The sequence below is a fragment of the Chrysemys picta genome, chromosome 4 (genome assembly GCF_011386835.1).
Source record: "Chrysemys picta bellii isolate R12L10 chromosome 4, ASM1138683v2, whole genome shotgun sequence".
NCBI lineage: Eukaryota > Metazoa > Chordata > Testudines > Emydidae > Chrysemys > Chrysemys picta.
In genome coordinates, this window is record NC_088794.1 from 136,007,226 (window position 1) to 136,030,139 (window position 22,914).

General features: G+C 40.6%; 1 protein-coding gene across 2 annotated transcripts in view; it reads left to right on the forward strand.

Moving 5' to 3' along the window:
• Positions 1 to 22,914, forward strand: part of TDRD9 (tudor domain containing 9) — a 190,906-nt gene that overhangs the window by 49,265 nt on the left and 118,727 nt on the right. For both annotated transcript variants that reach the window (XM_024105141.3, XM_042858224.2), the window contains exons 3-7: positions 1,075 to 1,175; positions 1,556 to 1,777; positions 6,312 to 6,434; positions 9,793 to 9,873; positions 12,915 to 13,079. In XM_024105141.3, coding sequence (XP_023960909.3) covers positions 1,075 to 1,175; positions 1,556 to 1,777; positions 6,312 to 6,434; positions 9,793 to 9,873; positions 12,915 to 13,079 — 692 coding nt within the window. The remainder of the gene's footprint in view (positions 1 to 1,074; positions 1,176 to 1,555; positions 1,778 to 6,311; positions 6,435 to 9,792; positions 9,874 to 12,914; positions 13,080 to 22,914) is intronic.

A 22,914-nucleotide genomic window follows, 5' to 3' on the forward strand; every position in this document is an offset into this window, starting at 1 on the left:
TTAGAAGAATTACCTAATACATTTCTGAGTATTAATAAGAAAATACATAAGCTAAATCTCGATATAGTACTCCTGGTGGAATTCTGCGCCAAAAAAAAAAAAAATCTGCACACACTATTTGAAAATTCTGCATATTTTATTTGTCAAAATAACACAATGTAATCATGCCAGTTTCAATTATTTTGGTAATTTATTTCAAAATATCTGTCACCGAGTATGTCTATAACAATACAGACAAAAAAAAATTCTGGTCAATTTTTTTTCTTTCTTACAAATAGATTCCTTATTAGGCATATTAATGCATAACTTTGAGTAATTTTTTAAATTAAAATACAGAACTGTATTTCCTGCACCTGACAGAAGTAGTGCAAAGGCTTGGGGGGAGTCAGGGGTAACAGAGGAGTTGAAGGAGAGGGAAGGAACCTAAGAGTGAACTTGGAGGGTGTTGGGTGTGGGTGGGAGAAGTGGTTTTTTTTTTTTTGGACGGAGGTGGGGGAGAGATTGTTAGGGAGTTGGGAAGCCGACCCCAAGCCCCTCCTATTCAGTCAGGCACATCTGCCCCGTCTCCGCACTCCCCATCCCCATGGGTCTCTGCAGCCTCTCTCCCCCATCCCCAAGCTCAATGTTGTCATCCCACTAGTTCCTGAGCCCAAGCCCCAGTCTGTCTCTCCCCCCCCTTTCCACTAGCCATTCTGAGCCCCAGTCTGTGACCCACCAGCAGCCCTTTGTGCTTCGCTCTGTCCAAACCTGGCTCCGCAGGCAGGGTGCTGTGATGAACTTCTACTCCTGGGGGAATTCTGCAGTACTGGGCAGAGAATTTTTCCCCCCACAGAAAATAAGTACCACCCCAGAACTGCAGCACTGCTTGGGCAAAATGTATTTTATGCGGGAATATACAAAGTTATGCGGGACAGAAGAATTCTGTGCATCCGCAGATGCGCAGAATTCCCCCCAGGAGTAATATAGGGTCCTTTGAAGAAGTGTGCTTTTCAGATAAAGTGAATGTATTCACTAGCTCACATTTCTGTTGTTGTAACTACAGGAACTTGACTTCAATATTTTCTTTCTTTCCAGTTACTCCATCACCACTTCTATGTGAATCCCATGATGTGACTTGTATACCAAAAACTAATTATAAATACCCTGATTTGCCCATAACCAGATGTAAGGAAGAGGTAAGCTATAGTTATTGAATTAATTGAACTTCTGCTGTTAATAGACTAAAACTGCAAATCAACACTGATGGTATTTTTCAGAAGGAAAATTTTGGTATTAAATTCATCCCAGATTAAATTTATGGTTTCATTGAAAGGCTCTGTTTGTTGCACAAGGCCAATTTTTACTACATTTTTTTCATAATTGAAACATTTCAGTTACTGTTTCTAACTAGACATTATACACGTGTATATATGTGCACATCAGTTTGTTACCTTAAATGAGTTCTTTAAAAAAAAAAATCATGGAAGTAAATAAGAAAATTGTTAAATACTATTTGAAATTCTATCCTGAAATATTTTGTGGTCTCATGAGCATTCTTTAAAAAATTTAATTTCAGGTAGTTTCTTTGATAGAAAGCAATTCAGTTGTAATTGTACATGGAGCAACTGGTAGTGGTAAAAGTACGCAACTTCCACAGTATATTTTGGATTACTACTGTCAGCGCTCTACCTACTGCAACATTGTTGTTACCCAACCTCGAAAAATTGGTGCTAGCAGCATTGCAAGATGGATTAGCAAGGAGCGATCATGGGCATTAGGTGGATTTGTAGGCTATCAGGTATGATAATGTAACAATCTGTATAAAGTGCATGATTTGGAAATGGGGGGGGGGATTCTTTTTCTGCCTTCCTTTAGCACGTTGGTTATACCATAAGTAACCCAGGAGCAGTGTAAATAGCTTTTAAAGTAGAACTATGGCAGAACTGGAGTTTCTTAGCTGGAGTTGGTTATTAAAAGCAAACCAATTTTCACTTTTTTTTTTAAAGTAGCGCAATTTAAATGATCAACCAGGAAATGCAAAAGTTAGATTCCAACAGACATTTTAAATTGTCCACATTGTCTAGTTATTACATTTTATGGCATAGATTTTGCAACATAAATAGTTTGATAACTATTGTTCAGGTATTCCCTAACTGGGATTTCTTGTCATGACCCAAATCTGATGAGTTTTTGCTATCACCTGTCACAATTTTTTGGGGCATGGCAAGAAACTGTGGCTTGTGGATATGAATGGGGGAGGGAGGGTGCCACCTGGTACATGATGGAGTAGTGCTTCTTCCCTTCCCCATGCACTTGCTGCTCTAGTGAAGAGCTGGCAAAGCCCTGCAAACAGCATTGCTGTGGGACCAAGATAGCTGGCACCTCACCACCTTGAAGTGGTGTTTCACTGGAGCAGAGCATGGCTCAGGAAGGAGGAAGAAGTGTGAGTGAGGCAGGAGGATGAAGCAAAGGGTTTTGTACTCTTCCTTCTTTTCTTTCCCATTGCTTGTTCTTTCTGTGTCCCAGCAGCAGTTCTGTTTCAGTGATTTTGGGGAGGCGGGGGTTCTGCTCAGCACCGCAAGAAAAAGTGGAAACCATGTGGCCTTCCTCTTGAGTATTTCTTCATTCAGCCCCATTTTTCTTGTGAAATAGCGTTTTCCTTCCTCTTTGTAAAATAAAGATTCTGTCCTTGCTGCCTCCTCTTCACCTACAACTCGCTCTGCAATCCCTTCTCCTATTAATCCTCTCTGACCACAACCTCATAATCCTCTTTAAAGGGAATTGTGAGGGTTCGGTCACAGAGACCCCCTCAGGACTGTCACCCGATGTGCTGAGGCTACCTCTGAGCCCGTTTTCTCTGCCAGTTTGGGCCTTTAGAACCCTGCCTTGTTGAGGGTTCTGAACCATGCCCCCAAAGCTGCAAACTTAACTGAAAACAGCTTAAGAAGTGCTCCTGTCTCCAGCACCCAGACACCGAGCTCCCAATGGGATCCAGACCCCAAATAAATCTGTTTTACTCTGTATAACGCTTATACACGGTAAATTCATAAATTGTCCACCCTCTGTAACACTGAGAGAGAGAGAGATGCACAGCTGTTTGCTCCCCCAGGTATTAATTACTTACTTTGGGTTAATTAATAAGCAAAAAATGATTTTAGTAAGTATAAAAAGTAGGATTTAAGTGGTTCTAAGTAATAACAGACAGAACAAAATAAGTTACCAAGCAAAATAAAACAAAACGTGCAAGTCTGAGCCTAATACAGTAGGAAACTGAGTACAGGTAAATCTCACCCTCAGAGATGTTCCAGTCAGCTTCTTTTGCAGACTAGACTCCTTCCTAGTCTGGGCCCAATCCTTTTCAGACCAATGTTGTGGTGTATGGCCGGGGTCCAGCAATCATTCACACCCCCGTAGTTACAGTCCTTTGTCCTAGTTTCTTTCAGGCATCTCTTTGGGGTGGAGAGGCCATCTCTTGAGTCAGCTGAAGACAAAATGGAGAGGTTTCCAGGTCCTTTTATATTCTCTCTCTTGTGGCCAGAAACCCCTTTGTTCTCCTGTGCAAAATCACAGCAACAAGATGGAGTTTGTAGCCACTTGGGCAAGTCACATGTCCATGAATGATTCAGCTTTTCCCCTTTTTTTTTTCCCGCTTTTGCATTGTTTAATGTTAGTTTGAATGTTCCCAGGATAGCTCAGATGTGGATTGGCGTCTCCCAAAGTCCATTGTCAGTTAAATGTTTCTTGATTGGGCACTTACTCAGGATAGTCCTTTCTCAGGAAGCTGACCAAATGCTTCACTGATGCTACTTATAGTCAAACACCTTGAGCTACAAGTACATAGCCAATATTCGTAACTTCAAATACAAAATTGATACACACATACAGACAACATAATCATAACCAGCAAATTACAACCTTTCCATAGATACTTTACTTGACCTCCTTTGTACAAAATTTGGTGTAACTATAGGACCGTGGTTGTAACAATGATCTATACGGTCACAGTTCATGTCAATAATGTCACAGGAATATTTTAGATCAAAGGTACTGGCCTGAAGAAGTTGGGTGCCACAGTAAAAGCACTACTAAAAACCCAAAAGTAGATGCTAAGCACGTTGTTGATGCTTAACAAATAACAAACTGTCAAGCATAAGCTTTCCTCTCCTAACCCCATCCTCCATTTTTTCTGCTTCAGCACCCTGGTCTTAGATTCACTTGGTTCTTTTTGAAACTCACCTCCTCTTGCAAAGTCTCAGCTTTCATGGCTCTTTTTCTTTCTTTCTTAAGAATCTTTCACTGCGTGTGTTCTTTTTCTGTTGTTCTGTAACTTTATTCAGTGGCAACTATATTTGGTCTTTCTGTTCGTTTGAACTCTTTAGATAACATCATCCATCTGCTTGGCTTTACCATGTCTGTGTTAATACCCTTAGATCTATCTTCTCCTGTCTGTCCAAACTTGCATCTGATTGTCTCAAACATCTCTTCATGGATGTCTTTGCACCAACAACTTCTCAACCTGTCAAAAGCTTAACTTCTTTTCCCTCCTAAATCCACCCTTCCCCATCCTTTCTCAATTATTGGAGCAGCTCCGTCATCCATTCTGCTCCAACCTTGGTGTCACTTTCAACTCCTTCTCCACTCAAATATTGTCACTAAATCCTACGATTTCTTACCCCCCACAATCTCCAAAATGTCCATTCTCACTTATAGAAGTTGATGTTCTAACAGCAGTTTGAGAGCAGAAGATTCTGGGCCTGTGAGGTTGGGCAAGGAAAGGCAGAGCTGGCAGGAAAGAGCAGGACTTCATTAGCTTTTGCTTGGTGAAAATTTTCAAGCATGTACTATGCTCATTTTCAGTCTACATTTCCCTTTCCCCACCAACCATGCAAAAGTGCTGTAGTCCTCACTACAGATTGTCCATGTCAAGTTTCGGATTTGAGCTGATTTTGCTGTAACCTTTGTCATAACGTTTGGTTAGATTTTCAGGTCAGAAGGGACCATTGTGATCCTCTAGTCTGATCTCCTGTATAACACAAGCCGTGTAACTTCCCAAAATAATTCCTAGAGCATATTTTTTAGAAAAACATACATTAGGAGTCTTTATAATGGAAAAGTTTGATTTTTCACATATCTTCAAAAAAACTGAAGGAATTTTGCTCAATCTTAGACAGGAAAACCATTACTCCTTGTTCTGTCATCTCGTACCACTGAGAACAGTCTAGATCCATCCTTTTTTGGAATCACCCTTCAGGTAGTTGAAAGCAGCTATCAAATCCCCCCTCACTCTTCTCTTCTGCAGACTAAATAATCCCAGTTCTTTTAGTGTCTCCTCAGAAGTCATGTGCCACAGCCCCCTAATCATTTTTGTTGCCCTCTGCTGGACTCTTTCCAATTTTTCCACATCCTTCTTGTAGCGTGGGGCCCAAAACTGGACACAATACTCCAGGTGTGGCCTCACATCGTTCCAGTTTTTTTATTGCTAGATGGCATGCTTTACCTTCTATTCTGAGACTCTGAACTAAAAATTATGTCATTGCTAGTTGGTTCACTATGGGAGGAAAAGGCTTAAAAGTGTAAAATGGTTTCATGTGTCCTGTTGTCTTCAGGATATTTTTCATGTATATTTTTACTAGGATTTGTGTGGGCTGAGCACAGCCCAAAGAAATAAAAAATAAGGAAGATGATTTTGCACTGGAAAACTAGTTGAAGTCTAGCAGCACCCAAAATAGTTAAGGTTACAAAACTTTTTAAATGATTAAAAACCCTCCTTTTAACATAACTGTGCAGAACTTTCATCTCTTTGGGATTACACAACCCATGTTTGGTCTCTGTCTGAAGATGGTCTCCTCCCCAATCCCCGCCTGGTTAATTTTTTGTTTAATTTTGAGCAGAACACCTTTGGCCATTTTGAATGAAGATGAGATCGGCAAATTTTTTCCCCCCCACTTTAAAATCTCCTAAAGAACAGTTTTTCAGGTTGGACCAACAGTTGAAGTTTCAAACTACTCTCAAATGTCCTTGATTTATGTAAATTTATGTTTGTGGTTTGAGATTTGCCAAGGAGATATGGTTCCATTCCACCTTAGTTAATTGGTTGTGGGCTCTAAAGTTACAATGCATGGAAAAGACACTTCATTAATTGCTTTCACAAGTTTAAATGGGCTCTCATAACTGATTTATACTGCATTTCAATCTGCGGTGCTTCAGATATACCTGTTTATGGGAAGCATCACACATCTGTGCTTTTTGCTTAGAATTTTGAACTGTCCAATAGCATGTCATGTGTGAAACATATTTGGAGTAATGAAATATTCCCCCCCCCCATGTTTTAGGTTGGGCTAGAGAAAGTAGCAACAAAGGACACAAGATTAATTTATGTGACAACTGGAGTGCTCCTTCAGAAAATAGTTGGTGCCAAAAGCCTTGCAGAGTTTACACACATCTTCATAGATGAAGTAAGTTGAAGATAAAATTAACCTCAATTTGAAGGAAAAACTCATATTGTTTTTATCATTATTACTCTGATTTAGAGAATTAAATTGAGTTTAGTTGTGAAGATCCCTTTGAACATTTATGAAGACCCTTATATGATTGTTCTGGGAGTATCATGGCTAAGTTCTAGAACTTCCGACTTGACTCAGTTCCAGAGTGATCCTCTGCATAGAAATGTTAAAGGCTTGAGGAAATGTTTTTAATTGAAATGTTTGAGGTGGCATCTAACTCTTCACACATCTCTTCAAATGACTGATGTCTGAAATCTACTATAAGGATTTCTGCTGAGGGGCTCATTGCTAGCCAGGCATCTCTTTGCGTCTGGGGAGGGGACTACTTTGTGATTGTCGTTGCCTTAAACAAGGATCCTTGGTCTTCAGAGACCTCATTACAGCACTAAAGGCTGTATTGGAGAAAAAAATATGGCCCTCCTATGGCCAGGAGTATGAGCAAGAAAGAACCATTAGACTTGCTTTGCAGTTCTCTGCATTTTATTAGGTCTGGTAAAACAAGGTACCGTTTTTGTTCCTGGTTTATTCACTGATAAGAGTTTTCTCTATTGCTGTCCTGAAACAGTTTGATAGATGCTTCCAGTCTACTCTCTCAAGAATGCCATTCATTAATTTGGGTAGTTTTTATAATGTCCCTATTTATCCTCCTCTATTCTAAGGTAAATAGACCTGAACATTTTTATACAGCCAAATGCAAGTTCCTGTATCTAGAAACAAATAACGTAGGTCACATTTACAAGATACGGAACTGAATCATGGACTGCAGTGACACTGAAAAGGACTTAGGGGTCATTGTACATAATAGATTGAACAGGAGCATTCCCAGTGTGGTGGTGTAGCCAATAGGGTGAATATGATTCTTGAGTGTATAGGCAGGGGGATGTCAAGTAGGAATAGGGAGATGGTTTTAACTCCTGTATACAGCATAAACAAGACTATTACTGGAATAATATCCAATGTTGATGTCCATACTTCAAAAAGGATGTTGGAAAAATGGAAAGCATTAAAAAAAAATGATTTGAGGTCTGGAAAAAATGCCATTATAGTTAGAGATTTAAGGTGCTCAAGTTCATCCAGGCGAAGGTGTGATGGGGCACTCATGGCTGGAGTGCCCCCTAGTGGTCCAGTGCAGCTCCGCAATTACATCTCAGCCTCAATTTCACTTAGTGGGCTTTCAATAAGTCCAATGAAGCTTATGAATATTGAATAGTGCCCCTTCAGGATTCTGGTTTTCTTAAACCAAAGGCAGAACATTATATAAATAAGCCAACATTCCAGCATCTTTAGCTGGAGGGAGAAGGGACTAAGTTAACCTTAGTCCGTCAGCCCCACCTATGTCAAGTCCCTTACCAATAGTGCCTTCTTGACCTGGTATCCTTTTCAGGAGTCAGGGCCTCTTGTCTGAGGAAGGGTCTCTCCACTTGGGTCAAGGTCCCCACAGTAGTCAAACTATGATGACCCTTCTTCAGAACTGTATATAAATCCTCTCATCTGGGGCTTCTGCTGCTATTTGATTAAGTCCTTCCAGGTTTTGTTGAGACTTGGAATTTATAGTTCCTCCCTTTCTGAGCCTCTCCCACCTAGGACTATTCTTCCTTTGTTTCCTTTCCTAGTGAGCTCCCTCATCAGCTTCCCCAAGGAGCCCTCCACTTGGGGAGTTTCTCTTTCTGCATTTTGGGGACATGGCTTCTCCTAGGAGCCTCTGTTCTCTAGCCAGACCCTTTTTCGGGGGGTAGCTTTGTTTTATCATGCATGGGTGCTCCCTGCCTCTGCCTCCCAGTTATTCAGTGAGTTAACTAGTCCCAAGTGAACCTGAGTTGCCCCATTCCCCCTTGTGGAGCCTGTTATTGGTAGGCAGAGCCCGTGACCCCTTCAGAAGGCCACGTCCATGACTAGATCAGTGTGCAAGTACTTATGTGGGAAAGATTTCTGATAAGAGATGGCTCTTTAATCTAACAGAAAAAAGCATAATGAGATCCTGTGGTTGGAAGCTGAAGCTTGATAAACTGAGAAGAGAAATAAGATGCATTTTTTTTAACAGAGTAATTAACTTTTGGAAAAGTTTGCCTAGGAATATGGTAAATTTTTCATCAGTCAAGTCTTTAAATCAAGACTGGATATCTTTGTAATATATATGCTATAGTTCAAACTGAAGTTAATGGGCTTGATGCAGAAATATTTGGTTAGGTTCTATGTCCTCTGTTATGCGGGTGATCAGACTAAATTATAAATGGTCCCTTCTGACTTGAAAATGTATTAATCTCTTCAGTCTCTCTTCAGAGGAGTCCTGTCTATGCCCCTCATCTTCTAGCTACTTATTTAAAATCCCACTTTTAGTTCTACTACATCCTTTGAGGTAGGATGACCAGAACAGAACACAGGATTCTCGGTGAGGGTGTACCACTGATTATATAATGGCAATTTTAGTATCTTTAGTATTATTTTCCATCCCATTCCCTATGCATCCTAATATTTTGCTTGCTTTGGCTTTGCTGCTGTACATTGAGCAGAAAGGTCTTCATTGAACTGTCAGTAGTGATTCCCAGATCTCTTTCCTGAGTTAATACAGTTAATATAGTACTCATTAAGGTATAGTATTAGTTTAGTTTATTCCCACCAATATACATTACTTTATATTTGTCAATACTGAATGAATAATGGCATTGAATACGTACTCTACCTCCAAGGGTAGTCTGATGCCAGCCCTGTTTGACAGTAATAATGCAGGTATTACTGGTTTCAGAGTAGCAGCCGTGTTAGTCTGTATCCACGAAAAGAACAGTAGTACTTGTAGCACCTTAGAGACTAACAAATTTATCTTGAGCGTAAGCTTTCATGGGCTACAGCCCATTTCTTCCGAATGGACATTCTATGCATCTTTTATAAATGGGCTGTAGCCCATGAAAGCTTATGCTCAAATAAATTTGTTAGTCTCTAAGGTGCCACAAGTACTCCTGTTCTTTTTGCAGGTATTACTGTTCCACCTAGTGGAACTAGTGGCCAGTGATGATTATTAGCTACCTACCTTTGCCCCACAAAGTTAATTATTTATAAAAATCTTTAACAGGAATTTTCAGATGTTCAAAACTGCTGTGCTGACTTATAAGGCATGTTAACTTTGGTAATTTACAGGTGCTTAAAAAGACACACTTCCAGCCATGAAAATCTTAGTTTAAATTAGAAAAAATGTAGAATGTGACATTAACCAGTAAAAGAGGAGGCTAGGAAAAGGAGGAATGGGGGTTAAAACAAATATACCTGAGTCATTCATATATATAGATATATATATATATATAATTTCTCTTTCTAGGTGCACGAACGTACTGAAGAAATGGATTTTCTGCTATTGGTAGTCCGTAAACTATTGCATACAAATTCACGATTTGTGAAGGCAAGTTTGAATTGCTTTCCACTCTTCTTTTATAGAATAACATTCTCAAGATCAGCTTTACTCGTTTGCATTCTGCACTGCGTATAGTTTTTGAAGAGCTGATATGAAAATAGTAACTCACATTAAGTTAAAATATTATAGAGTTCCTCAGTCCTAGTAAGTTAGTAGGCTAACAGGCATTCTTCTTTGACCAGTATAATGTATTCTAAGATTTTTTTTCTTAATGTTAGGATGCATTAATTTCTCAAATGTGCTTAGGGCTACAGAAAATATAAGATGAATATTTGAGTGGAATTAAATATTGGATGTTGAGGGCAGTGCTTCCGCATGGATAAATGTGATATTTTTAGACACAAATAAAAAAAAATAAAAAAATATATGGAGATATACCTATCTCATAGAACTGGAAGGGACCCTGAAAGGTCATTGAGTCCAGCCCCCTGCCTTCACTAGCAGGACCAAGTACTGATTTTTGCCTCAGATCTGTAAGTGGCCCCCTCAAGGATTGAACTCACAATCCTGGGTTTAGCAGGCCAATGCTTGAACCACTGAGCTATCCCTCCCCCCATTTGTTATGTATATTTTCTTTAAATGGAGCAAAATTCTTGAGAAAATAGCAAAAATACAAATATTATATTACTGTATATATACAAATCTGCTAATACAACTTTATAGTTGAAATTTTCTGTGCACATATGAAGAAATAAGTTTTAGTTTTCTCCTTTGTGCAAATATAGTGTGCAAAGTCTTGGTGTGGAAATGTTCAATCAAGTCTCTGCTGTTTAAGTCTTAAAAGTGACTTAAATTGCATAGTGGGCTGAGGTAATGACACAGCTCATAGGGTAGTTCTGCCAGCCTAAAACATTTAAGTGTAGCTCAGTGCTGGTTCTAGAAAATTTGGGTCCATGGTTGATGTCAATGCTCCTAATGATTTTACCACTCTGGCTCTATAGCTCCTGTGGTATGGTATCCCACTTAAGTAGTTTGCAGTTGCAGAGGCACTATAGTCAGAGAACTCTTGTTACTAGTAGGTAACAATCATATCTGTGTATGGTCTGATCTTATTAAATCTCTTCATTAATAATCTAGAAGGGAAATAAAGATTAATTCTGAGTTATTGTACTGGGAGGAGTTGCAAACACCTAGTAGACCAGAGAAATATTGCAAAGGGGCCTTGAGAGATTAGAATTTTTAGGCAGAAATTAACCATGAGACTCAGTTTGGAAAAATGCAAATTAAGACAGTTGGGAAAAATAATATAGGACAAGTTCAGTGAGAGTAGATGTCTCAAAAGTTCAAATGCTGAAGTCGGAGTAATACAGGTTGGCAAATCAGATGAGTTTGAAATGAGAGTTGGAAACAAAGTCAGCTCAGTTTTGAGCTGCAGAGGCATCATGTCATGAAGCAGGAGGTAGTAGTTACTCTGTATAGCTTTGGAAGACAGAAACTGCAATACTGCACTCCCCATCAGCGTTATGCTAAAAGAAAGATATTGTCAAATTGAAAGGGGGTTGGGGAATAGCAGCAAACATGATTAGGGCATTGAAGAGTGTGTGAGAGAGAGAGCTAATATAGCTTGACTAAGCAACTAGTGGGGATGTGGGGGGAAACTAGTTTAAGGTAGTGGTATCCAACCTTTGATCCAAGGTCATTTATGGCCCTTCAGGGAAACTGTTAAAAAGATTGTTTGATCATGAAATATAAATATACTCCTTGAGATGCACCCTCTGGGTTTTAAACAGAAGAGTATAAATCAGCCTTGAGGCTAGAGAGCACCAGCTCCTCAACTGGCTGCCACTGCATTGCAACCCCAGAAAAAATTGTGATGTGAGCTGGCAGTTCGCTGAGCAGCTGCTGTATCATTCCTGCTTCAGCAGCTCCCAGGCCGGCTGCCTACTGCATCACAGTGGGAGCAGAATAGTTCTGTTACTCTGTTTCTGTTCTGGGCTATAGGAGCCCTCATAGTGAACTTGACTGATCCTGGCCGAGTGTAGGGGAGCGTCTAGCAAAAGATGACTTCCATCCACTATAGTTGCTCAGGGCATCCCAGGAGAGGGAGAAAAAGAAGCTGAGAACTAACAACCATTTGCAGTTCCCTGATTCTCTGAGATCACAGGTTGTTCCAACCTGGGCTAGCAAACTCTCACCATCTGTATGCCAGCTAAGGATAGCTAGAGGAATGTGCACTACAGTCATTTGTTTGGCTTGCCCCAATAAACTTTGTCTCCCACAGGGAGTAGTGTATCTAGGCTGATTATGCTGGCTGTACACTTTTTGATGACTTCCATGCCAGGGAATTGCCAGCAGGTGACTTGTGGGTGACTTCTGCTTTCTTTGTGCTGCTAAGCAGAACAGGATAGAACATCTGACCCTAAGTATTGATTCCATGGCCCCTTGTCATCTTGAAATACATTCAAGCTTTAGTGTATGTCTTCACTAGCGCCCCCCCCCCCCCCAAAAAAAACAACCTAGTGAAAAATCTACATCCCCGAGTGACATATTATGGCAGCCTAATCCCTGCCACTATTGTTCAGGAAGGTAAAGTTCCTACAGGGACAGAAAACCCAGTGCCGTCGCTGTTGTTTGCATCTATGCTACAGGGTTACAGTGGCATAGCTGTGCCACTGTAGCACCCATAGTTTAGACTTGGCCTTAAAATGATGTAGATATTTTAAAAAATATTTTAGCCAAATGTTAAACTGGGGTATAATTTTCCAAAGAGAGTGATAAGTCCCATCACTTGAGATGCTTAAAACTAGATATTAGTAAATGAATCATAGGGAGTAGTCTTGCCCTTCTGGGGAGGAAGTCTAGGTGACCTGTGTCTCTCGCATTTAAATTTCTCTTTAAATTCACAAAATGTCTGCCATAAACTTTTCTTCTGTTAAGGATTGTGTAGGAATCATAAGCTAAAGAAGAGTTAAATATTCAGTTAGGTTTTCATTCATAGCAATAACTTTGTTCACTCTTTTGAATCTTAGTGTGACGTGATGTGGATTACTGCTAATATTTAACTAAATTATACAAATTCTTTTTAACAGGTAATCTTGATGTCTGCTACAATTAACTGTAAAGAATTTGCTGACTACTTTGTGGTTCCGATTCGTAACAAACTGTATCCAGCCTACGTGTTCGAGGTGGAAGGCAAGCCCTATGCCATTGAAGAATACTATCTTAATGATTTGAGGCACATTAATTACATCAAGGTATAGTGAACAATATTCTGTTTCCTTTGTTATAACAAGATAGCATTTGGGATGGGCTCTTCAAAATATGATGCCTAGATAAATTATTAAACTGGTTCTGAAAGTCTAGATACTAATTACAGAATTATGGTGTTACATGAGTCTATACATTCTACCCAGCAACAGACTTTACAGTGGCTTAATGCCTCCACCAATCAGGAAGCAGAATGAGAAGACCTGTGAATTAGTATATAACCCCCCACTCCACCCACTTTTTGTTCTTTGCTTCCTGCATTCTGGGAACATGGAGTATTGGGTACCTCAGTCCTTATGCCGCTCTAAATCTGCCTTCTTTTCCCCCTTATAGTACAAAAACAGTGAAGTTTTTTGTTCAGCAGTGCACTTTTTCTGTAGAGGGTCTCCCTCAATCTCACGTTATGCTCTGCCCCTGTAGTTACCAGTGGTCTGAGTTTCACCACCACCCTTCCAGTCTGGTTTGCATCATAATGAAGGCACGTTTCATTTTTAGGAACATGGCCCCACATTTCTCATAGCCTCAGGATCATTGTGCTGAAGTCTTAGATCATCTTTTTGGACTTGCAGTTCCAGTAAATGCTGCTATTCCACACATCCTAGTCTGGTGTGACAACCAGACTGGGTAACTTGCATCCCCCAATCTCCTGCTTCCTGCATCACTCCCACCTGCATCTATTTATCTTAGTTTCATACTGCTCCCATCACCGTAGTACCCAAACTCCTTCCACCTAAAGTCAATAGCAATGGTACAATTCCTAGTGGGGTTTCTGTAGTTTGTCTCTCCTCTTTTTGGGGGTAAAAACTGGGCTTTTTTGGATGGTTGATTTGTTTGTTAAAGGTTTTTTTTGGTGGGGTGGGAGAGAGAACGTTTAGGTCGCTAGGGGTGTCAATTTGAGAGGGAACCTCTCTATTCCTTCCTGCTATTTCTTTAGGCAAGGAAAACTTTGCAGAACTACGGAGACTTTGGGCCTTCGCTTTCATGTTTTCTAGTAAGTGTGTCAGCATTTGAGATATACAAAAGCTGACTGATTCATCTCCAGCAAGAAGGCCCAACCAACCAACCAGCTTCTGGAAGCAAGTTGATCCCATATTTTTGAGAGACGCTTTCAGAAACAATTTCTGCTTGTTTGGCGAGTGGCCCCATCACTCCTGGTTCTGTGACCTCTGGAGCATCACTTTATACTGTGCTTTACTCCTGTCACGAAGTCTGGTTGTTTTCTGCAACCCACAGTTCTTGGGCTTGACTGCCTAATGTTCAGAAGAGATGGAATTTTAACCTAAATTTCTTAGGAAGTTGCTAAGTGCCCAACCTAGAGTCAAATGTACAATCAGTTTCAACTGAATACTCATTGATTAAGGCAATTTCACCTTCTGGGTGCTGTAGAGAAGGTGATGAACAGTCATTCTCTCCTCCAGAATCCCTTCAAGCTTAAAGTTGGACTTAAGGTAAACTCCCTGTAATGTATAGGAACATAGGAATTGCTGTATTTGATCAGACCTGAGATTCATCTGGTCCAGTATCTTGTCTGAGAGTGGCCAGTACCAGATGATTTAGAGGAAAATGTAAGAACCCCACTGTAGACAGATTTTTGGTAATTCCCCGACCCCCCTTCCTTCCATATTAGTGTCTCATCCTAAACTCTGATAGTTAGAGATTGGTTTAAACCTTGAAGATTGAGGTTAATATCCATTACAAAATATTTGTTGCTACTAACTGTAATAACTCTGGGTTTTCTTGATATCCATATAAATTTCCAATCCTCCTTTGAATGTTGCTAAATTCTTGGCCTCAGTGACTTCTTGTGGCAATGAGTTCCAGAATCCAGTGGCACGTTGTGTGAAAAATTATTTCCTTCTATCAGTTTTGTGCTCCCCAACTTTTAGATTTAATGGAATGTCCCCTTGTTCTTGTGACGGTTCTCAGGATACCCAGGGCTGTGAGTCACTGTGTTACCCCCCTGACTTCAGCATGAGGAAGTCTTGTGTGCGCTTAATTGGGTGTCAACTCCTTGACATCACCAACCTGTTAGCCACTCAAGCACTCTCTTCTGAGGTATTCCAGCCTTACTTTGCTTTGCGGATTAACAGTAGGTGCACCCTAGTCCCTGAGTATTTCTGAAACGTTCAGCCCCTTATCCACTGAACACAAACAGTGTCCATGTCAGATTGTATCACTGAACTCATGATCAGCACCTTGCTTAATGTCTCAGCATTTAGATATATCTATAGTGAAAACATGAATAAGTTTATCATCAAAGATTCAAGGCTCAAGTGAGTAGTGAGTAAGAATAAGTTTCTCACCCCCTAAGTCAGGGTCAGCAACCTTTCAGAAGTGGTGTGCCGAGTCTTCATTTATTCACTCTAATTTAAGGTTTTGCGTGCCGGTAATACATTTTAACGTTTTTAGAAGGTCTCTCTGTAAGTCTATATTATATAACTAAACTATTGTTGTATGTAAAGTAAACAAGGCTTTTAAAATGTTTAAGAAGCTTCATTTAAAATTTAAATTAAAATGCAGATCGTATCAGTTTAGTGCAGTTGTTCTTAAGTTGGGGTGCACCCTGGGGGTGCAAGATGCCCTTTCTGGGGGTGTAAGACATGCAAGATTTTTTTAGAAGGGAAATAATCGAAAACACAAATTAAGCACAGGCACATAAGTACAGCTACTTTGTTTAATCAAACCTATGTATTTATTAACATTATACATGTTTTAATGATTACTGTAATATACAAACAAAGTTTTCAAGTTTTTAAGGTAATTGTAGTGTAATTTTTGATGAGGGCTGCAGAGCCCTGGGCTGGCTGCTGGTACCCCAGGCCGGCAGGAGGGCTGAGCAGGGCCAGAGGCCCGGACCCCGGCTGGCAGGGGGCCGGGCGGCTGGAACCCCAGACCAGCAGCAAGGTGAGCGGGGCCGGCGGCTGGTCTCCCAGGCTAGCAGCAGGCTGAGCGGGGCCGATGGCCGGGACCCCATCTGGCAAGGGGCTGGCGGCCAGAACCCGAGGCTGGCGGCCAGAACCCCAGACTGATGGCGGGCTGAGCGGCTCAGCCTGCTGCCGGTCTGGGGTTCCGTCTGCCGGCTCCGCTCAGCCTGCTGCCGGCTGGGGGTTCCGTTCATCCGGGCCGGCGCCGGAACCCCGGCTGCCAGCAGCGTGCCAGTAAAAATCAACTCGCATGCCATCAGTTGCCGACCCCAGCCCTAAGTCCTCTGGAGCATTTCAACCAAGGTTGGCTGAGATCCCATTTTCATGAATGTGAGCACTCTGCTCATTTACTTCTTAGGTGTGGGATGAGAGGGTGTCTTCTTTGCCTTCTAGTTATATGCCCAAAGCTCACTGTTCCTACTTAGACATTATAACTACCCATGGCTTGTTTTCCCTGTGTGCTGCTTCCCTGTTGACTTCACACCTTTTTGATATCTTTGTTGTAAATGGGCATCCATTGCGTAAGGTTTTCTGTCAGAAGCTATTTTTCATCTCTGCTGATGACTCATGCCTTAATGCAAAGTCTTAAGAACAAATTTTCAGTATATGTCCATAATGCCTCACATGCTATCCGTACATAACCTTTCACAATGATATCAATGGCCATTGTGACCCAAGCTTTCATTTCAGACCTCACATGACATTCTTCGGTGAACCAAAATATACGTATCAGAATGAGGACATTCCTGTAACCCCTTGCCAGTTGGCATTAAGGGGTTCTCAAGTCACAGTTCTTGAGTTTGAGAGAGAGAGAACAGAAGCTCTCAGTATACCTTCTCTCCTTTTATCATGTCCTCTTTTATTTGTCTCCTTTGTAAGGTAAGAAGTCTCAAGATTTTGAATCTCTCAGTGAGTTTTCCCATGCCCTTGATCATTCTTGTTGTTCTTTTCTGACCTCCCTTCCCCTGCCCCCGCTATAGTTCTGTAATATCCTTTTTGAGGAGAGGTGGCCAGTACTGCGCACAGTATTTCAGATGTGGCTGAACTACTGATTTATATAAAAGGCATAATTTATCCATATTGTTCAGCATTCTGCTCCTTACCATCTTGTGTACCTGTGGCGGGGTGGATTTAAATCAGCGATTTAAATCACCAACTGGAAATGTCATTGATTTTAATCAGCTTTTCCATTTGTACTTCAGTTATTCTCTAAAGAAAGATACATTCTTATTGGTTGATAACCATTAAAGCATGTTTATTTACAACTAAAAAGAGTTTTTACACTAGATTGGTACATTTTTGTGCTGCCTAGGTGGGGTCACTATTACTACTGTATATAGTCGATCATAAGCCAGTTCGTTTATAAGCCGATGCTCCTTCTCCCCCCCCCCCCCCCCCCCCAAGATGGATAAGTAAAATTGGAAAATGTTCACAGGTCGGCAAACTTTGGCTCCCGGGACATCAGGATAAGCCACTGGTGCGGGCCAAGACAGTTTGTTTACCTTGAGCATCCGCAGGCACGGAGGTAAACCTAAGTAAACAAAGTGTCTCAGCGCACCAGCTGCTTACCCCGATGGGCCAGGACAGCAACTGGTGGGGACATTTTTGGTGGGGGGGAGAAGCTGGGGGTCAGGGGAGTAACCCCTGTGACCGCCTGCCACATGACCCCACCCCTAGCCCGGGACCCCCACACTCTCCCCATCCCATCACTTCCCACCTTTGCTGGGGTGGGTTTGGGGAGGATGTCTCTGTCCTGGCCACAGCCTCTTCTGGGGGGCCAGGCCGGGCGGCGCGGCCACAGCTTCCTCTGGCGGGCTGGGCCAGGCGGTGCAGCCACAGCCTGCCAGCCCCAGAGCTGGAGCTGCAGCTGCTTTGGAGGCTGGGGAGAGAGCAGCGTGGCCAGAAGCGGAGAGACTCTGGCCTCGCCTCTTCCCTTCTGGCTGTGCTGCCTCTCCTTGCCCCCTCTGTTGGGGGGGAGGAGCTGTGTCCCACCTCTCCCTCTCTATATCCGTTCATAATCTGACCCCCTTCTCTGATGCTTCCCTTTTTTACTAAAAAAAATTTGGCTTATGAACGAGTATATACAGTATATAAATTTATTTAAGCAATTGTATAGCATAATTCTTATTAAAAATCTACAATTAATATGTTTAGAAAATGGGGAATTATTGCTTATTAGATAATTATTAGCTCATGACTTGTCAAGCTGCATTAGGATGGTAACTAAAATTTAATTAAAAACACAAAACAGCATATAACATTTTATTTTTATTAAACAAAACAAGCCCTTAATACAGTACATGTGCCATATTTAGAAAGCTTGACCTCAAAAGTTAGATGTTTTTCTCCTGATTCTTTTTTTATATAGAAAAGCAGCCTTTAAATCAAAGGTTTTGACAGATGCCCATGGAGTCATCATATTTATATTTATTTAACTATAAATTTTAAGATGATATAATAAATGTTACGCCTTAGCGTATTTTGTATTAAATTCAGATTTCATTTCAAACAGGTTTATTTTTAAATGGAAAACTTTTTGTAATTCAAATAACAAAATCATTTTTCAACAAAACATCAATTTTTATCCACCATGAACTGTGACCAAAAAGCGGACCATGAGCAAAGGTCTTCATTGAGCTGTTACAATGGTGCTACAGTTGATAAAGGTGTACAAGTAGCTTAAATTTTTCCCTCCAGTGTGCATTACTTTGCATTTATCGACACTGAGTTTCATTTGCCATCATGTTGCCCATTCACCTGCCTTTGTTAGGTCTCTCTGTAGTTTCTCAATCCTTTCTGGTCCTGACTAACCCTAATAACTTTGTCAGCTGGAATTTTTACTACTTCATTACTCATTCCCTCTTTCAGATAATTAACAGATTAACACAGGAACCAGTGTGGAATCTTGCAGCACCTCACTGTTAATCTTTTGGCAGGATGAAAATTGACCGTTTAATCCTACCCTTTGCTTTCTGTCCCCTGTCGAGTTTTTTTTTCATGACAAAACTTCGCCTTTCACCCAGTGAATAACTAGCTTTGGATAGTCTCTTTTGTGGAACCTTTTCAAAAGTCTTTTGGAAGTCTAAATAAGTTGTTAATCAGTTCTCCTTTATCCACTACTTTATTGACATGTTCAAAAAATTCTAAGATTAGTGAAATGTCAGTTCCTTTGGAAACTGCTGGTTTGGACCATATCACTCACATCATGACCTAAAATATTTTGTTCTTTTCTTAAATTATCATTTTAATCAATTTGCCAGGTACAGATATAACGCTTACTATTCTATAATTCCTCAGAATGGTCCTAGAGACCCCTTAAAATATTGGGACTACTGTACATTAGCTGCCCTCCAGTTCTTTAGAACAGAGGCCTAATTTACATATTTACATACTGTATTATTGTAATAAGTGCATATTATTATCAGCTCGCCTCTGATACTTATACTCCTTCAGAACCGTTGAATGTGTATGCTATCTGAGCCTGGGGATGTACTGATTTGTAAATTATCAGTTTGCTGTGCCACCTCTTTTTCTGATGCCTCCAATCTCTGATGGTATTTTTTGTTACCAGAAAAGAGCAGGTTCAGGATAGTGTCTCCCCAGCATCTTGGCGGACTGTTGCAAAGAAATCACATAGCTTTTCAACAATGACCTTATTTTCCTTCATCTCTCAATTTTTAAACTCTGGTTTTCTAGCAGACCTATTGATCCTTTCACAGACTTTCTGCTTCTGATGTACTCTTTTATTTTTACACCTTTAGCTATTTGCTGTTAAATTTTGAGTCTTCTAATTTCCTGCTGATGTTCCCCTACTCAGGGAAGGGACATTGGTTGCTATTACTGGGTGAAGAGACTATTTTACTCCCTTCTGAAAAGAAAAGGACAAAGACTGAAGGGTTAAAATCCATGTGCATTTTATATAGCAACTTGGTATATGGATTGTGCCAGCTCTTTTCCAGACCCAAAGTCCAGAGCTGGTCAAGAGACCAGAGGCCTAGCAGATAGTGATTAACTAAGAGAAAAGCTGGGGTAAACAGATAACATTGCCTTTGCTAAGATATGCTTGGTCAGTAGAAATGCCAGATGTTGAAGCAATAACTGAATAATTATGTTTCATCCAATGTTTCAGATTGAACAATGGATCTCTGTTCCTATTGTGTCAGTCTCTTCTGTAGGGAACAGTCTCCCCACAGTTCCAACCTTGAGTTTATGAAAATTGGCACATGTCAGTATAAGATATGGCATCCTTCCACCTCCCTTCCCAGGGACCAATGCCCTGCCTTAAGACATAAAGAAGACAATCTATTGCCATATACTTTCACTGTTTCTTTGCTTTAATCCCTAGGAATGTACCTGTTGGACAATCAAAGGAGTTACTCCATTCCTATGGACCCCAAATCAGAATTCAACATATATATTTTATACTAATAACATTTTATCAAAGTATTAATTAAATGTTAACTTGCTAACTTGAGACCATGGGCGGAGATATCATATAACCTTTTAACCATTGGCTAATGTGCTACCTTGTCTTGCTGCAAAACCTATCCCGGGGTGTGGAACTGCCTACCCCATCACTTTCCCCCGCCCATGGAAAATCTATATATGCTGTTGTAATCAATTGATAGACAGTGTCTCTGAGCCTAATAAGCAAGGTGACACTCTGCCAGCGCTGTGTGTAATAAACTCCTATGCTTTACCTCTACACGGTGTGGATTTAGGTCCTTCAGATTGAGTGTTGTTAGTTTTGAAAGTGCATATAGATCTCCCTCTCAAATCCATCGACGTATTCCTGAAATTGTTTTCTATCACAGTAACATAGTTGCCATCAACTGCTCTTCCAAGATACAGAGAATTGAGTTTCTTGGGGTCTCTTCCCCTGCACTTTAGGTGTATTCAGCCTATTTTTTTTTTCTTCCCCTTCCTTACTGTGGTGTGCTTCATCTTTCCGTAGTTTTTTGTTTGGCTAAAGTTTCAAAAATGGTAAATAGTTTATTTTGAGAGCTGTAGTGAAGGCACAGCCAACAATAAAATCACTATTATCTGTGAGAATGTTTTATGTTCAAAATGATGAAACCCTTACCAGTTGGTCATGTCTCTGGCTAGTTGGTTCTACAAGCTCCACTATAGGTAAATCCTCCTCTGAGGTAATTCTGCATTCTCTGTCCTGCCTGTAATGGTTGCTGCTGAATGGGATGGGAAAAGGAAGGAAGATTACTTACTGATCTTGTTTGTTGTGATAGTCTCTTCTTTCATCTTTCTTGTCTCCCATCAGAGATTGTTGCTTGAAATATTTTCTTCTAAGTTTTTATCTATTTTCCTGCTTTGGAAGCTTTCTTACTGAGAAAATGGGTGGACTAGGGTTTATGTACCACCTATGATGGATTTTTTTGCTTCTTGCTTTCTAATTGGTGGAACCATCATGCTGTCTACAAAGGATTTTGCTGGGCAGGATGTGAGAAGAGAAGACTAATGAAAACAAGTACCTGTGAGTAATTGCACTATTTAAAAGCCAGATAGTGGTGGTTGGTTTTTTTTTTGTTTTTTGTTTTTTTTTACAGTATGCTTGTAATAAAGATGACTTAATTGTCACAGACTCACCTCCATCTGGGTTTGAATGAGCATAGTTGCAATGAGACGGTATTTGAAACTAATCCATATTATATGTGCAAGAGTAACTTTTCCTTCTATGTATTGCTATCACAGTGAACAAAACAATATTTTTTGGTAAAAGCAGTTATGGTAAGTTAATTAGAAGCTCAATGCTATATTATTCCATGGCTTCTGTCTCTTGTAAGAGGATATGAGACATCCACATTTACAGATAATTCCTTACTGTGGATCAGATTGTGGCCCATCCTGCATGCACTTACCATGAGTAGCAGCAAAGACGGGAGAGCAAGCCTCATAGAGCCCTGTTTCACCAACTCCAGGCATGCAGGGAAGAGGAGGGTGATGGGGAAGAGTCGTGGCTTCCACTCCTGACATCCTGGCCAGCATAGCTATGGTGGTGCACAAGGTGACATCTGCTGCACAGCGTAAGGCTTGTGGAGAGTACTTTCCATCCAGAGCAGGGAGAAACTGGAAGATAGTGTGTGACTGAATTGCATTCTGCTCCCCAGTCTGCTCCTGAGGCTGCACAACACTTTATTCACTGCATTTGTGACAAAGCCACAACTGACCCATTTCCGAATTTTCTGTGTACTGGATGAACACTTTTGTAATTTGATCTAGAGCAGTTCTTGCGTCTTTCAATGGGGTTTTAGAAGGAAGACTGATCTGAGGTGATTTTAGACGTGACTATTTGGAGTACCTATATGAAATGAGCATTTACAGGTGCCAACTTTTCTATCTCAAACTACGCACGGCATTGTAACCGACTCACGTGGAACAGCAAATTTGCTGAGAAAGCTGTAAGGCTTGACTTAGGCTGTATAACCTTTACTTTAGACTGAGTCCCCTTGCTGTTTAGCTGTCTCATTAAATATTCATGAAGAGTTTGTGTTTAGGTATTAGCATGAATGACCCAGAAAATGCATGGTAATATACTAGACTGTAAAGAACATTTATGGTACAGTGAGTGAATTATATACAGATAATTGAACCTCCTTTCTAAAATTTGGGCTCAGATACTAGAACACCATAAATGTATCTATTCACGAAATACAGAGGCTTTTTATTTCAAATTTGTAATTCCTTAAAGGGGCTAGTGAAGCCACAAAGATTCAACTGGCAGTCTTAATAAGAAGTAACTGTCATTTGACATCCCTCCCCAAAAGCAATTTTAATTTATGGCAAGATCTGTTGATTTGTAACAGACTTTTATTCTGGGGAAGGTGATTTTGTGGGTTTTTTTTTTTTTTTTTTGGCTTTATGGTCTTGCACAGAACCCATAATG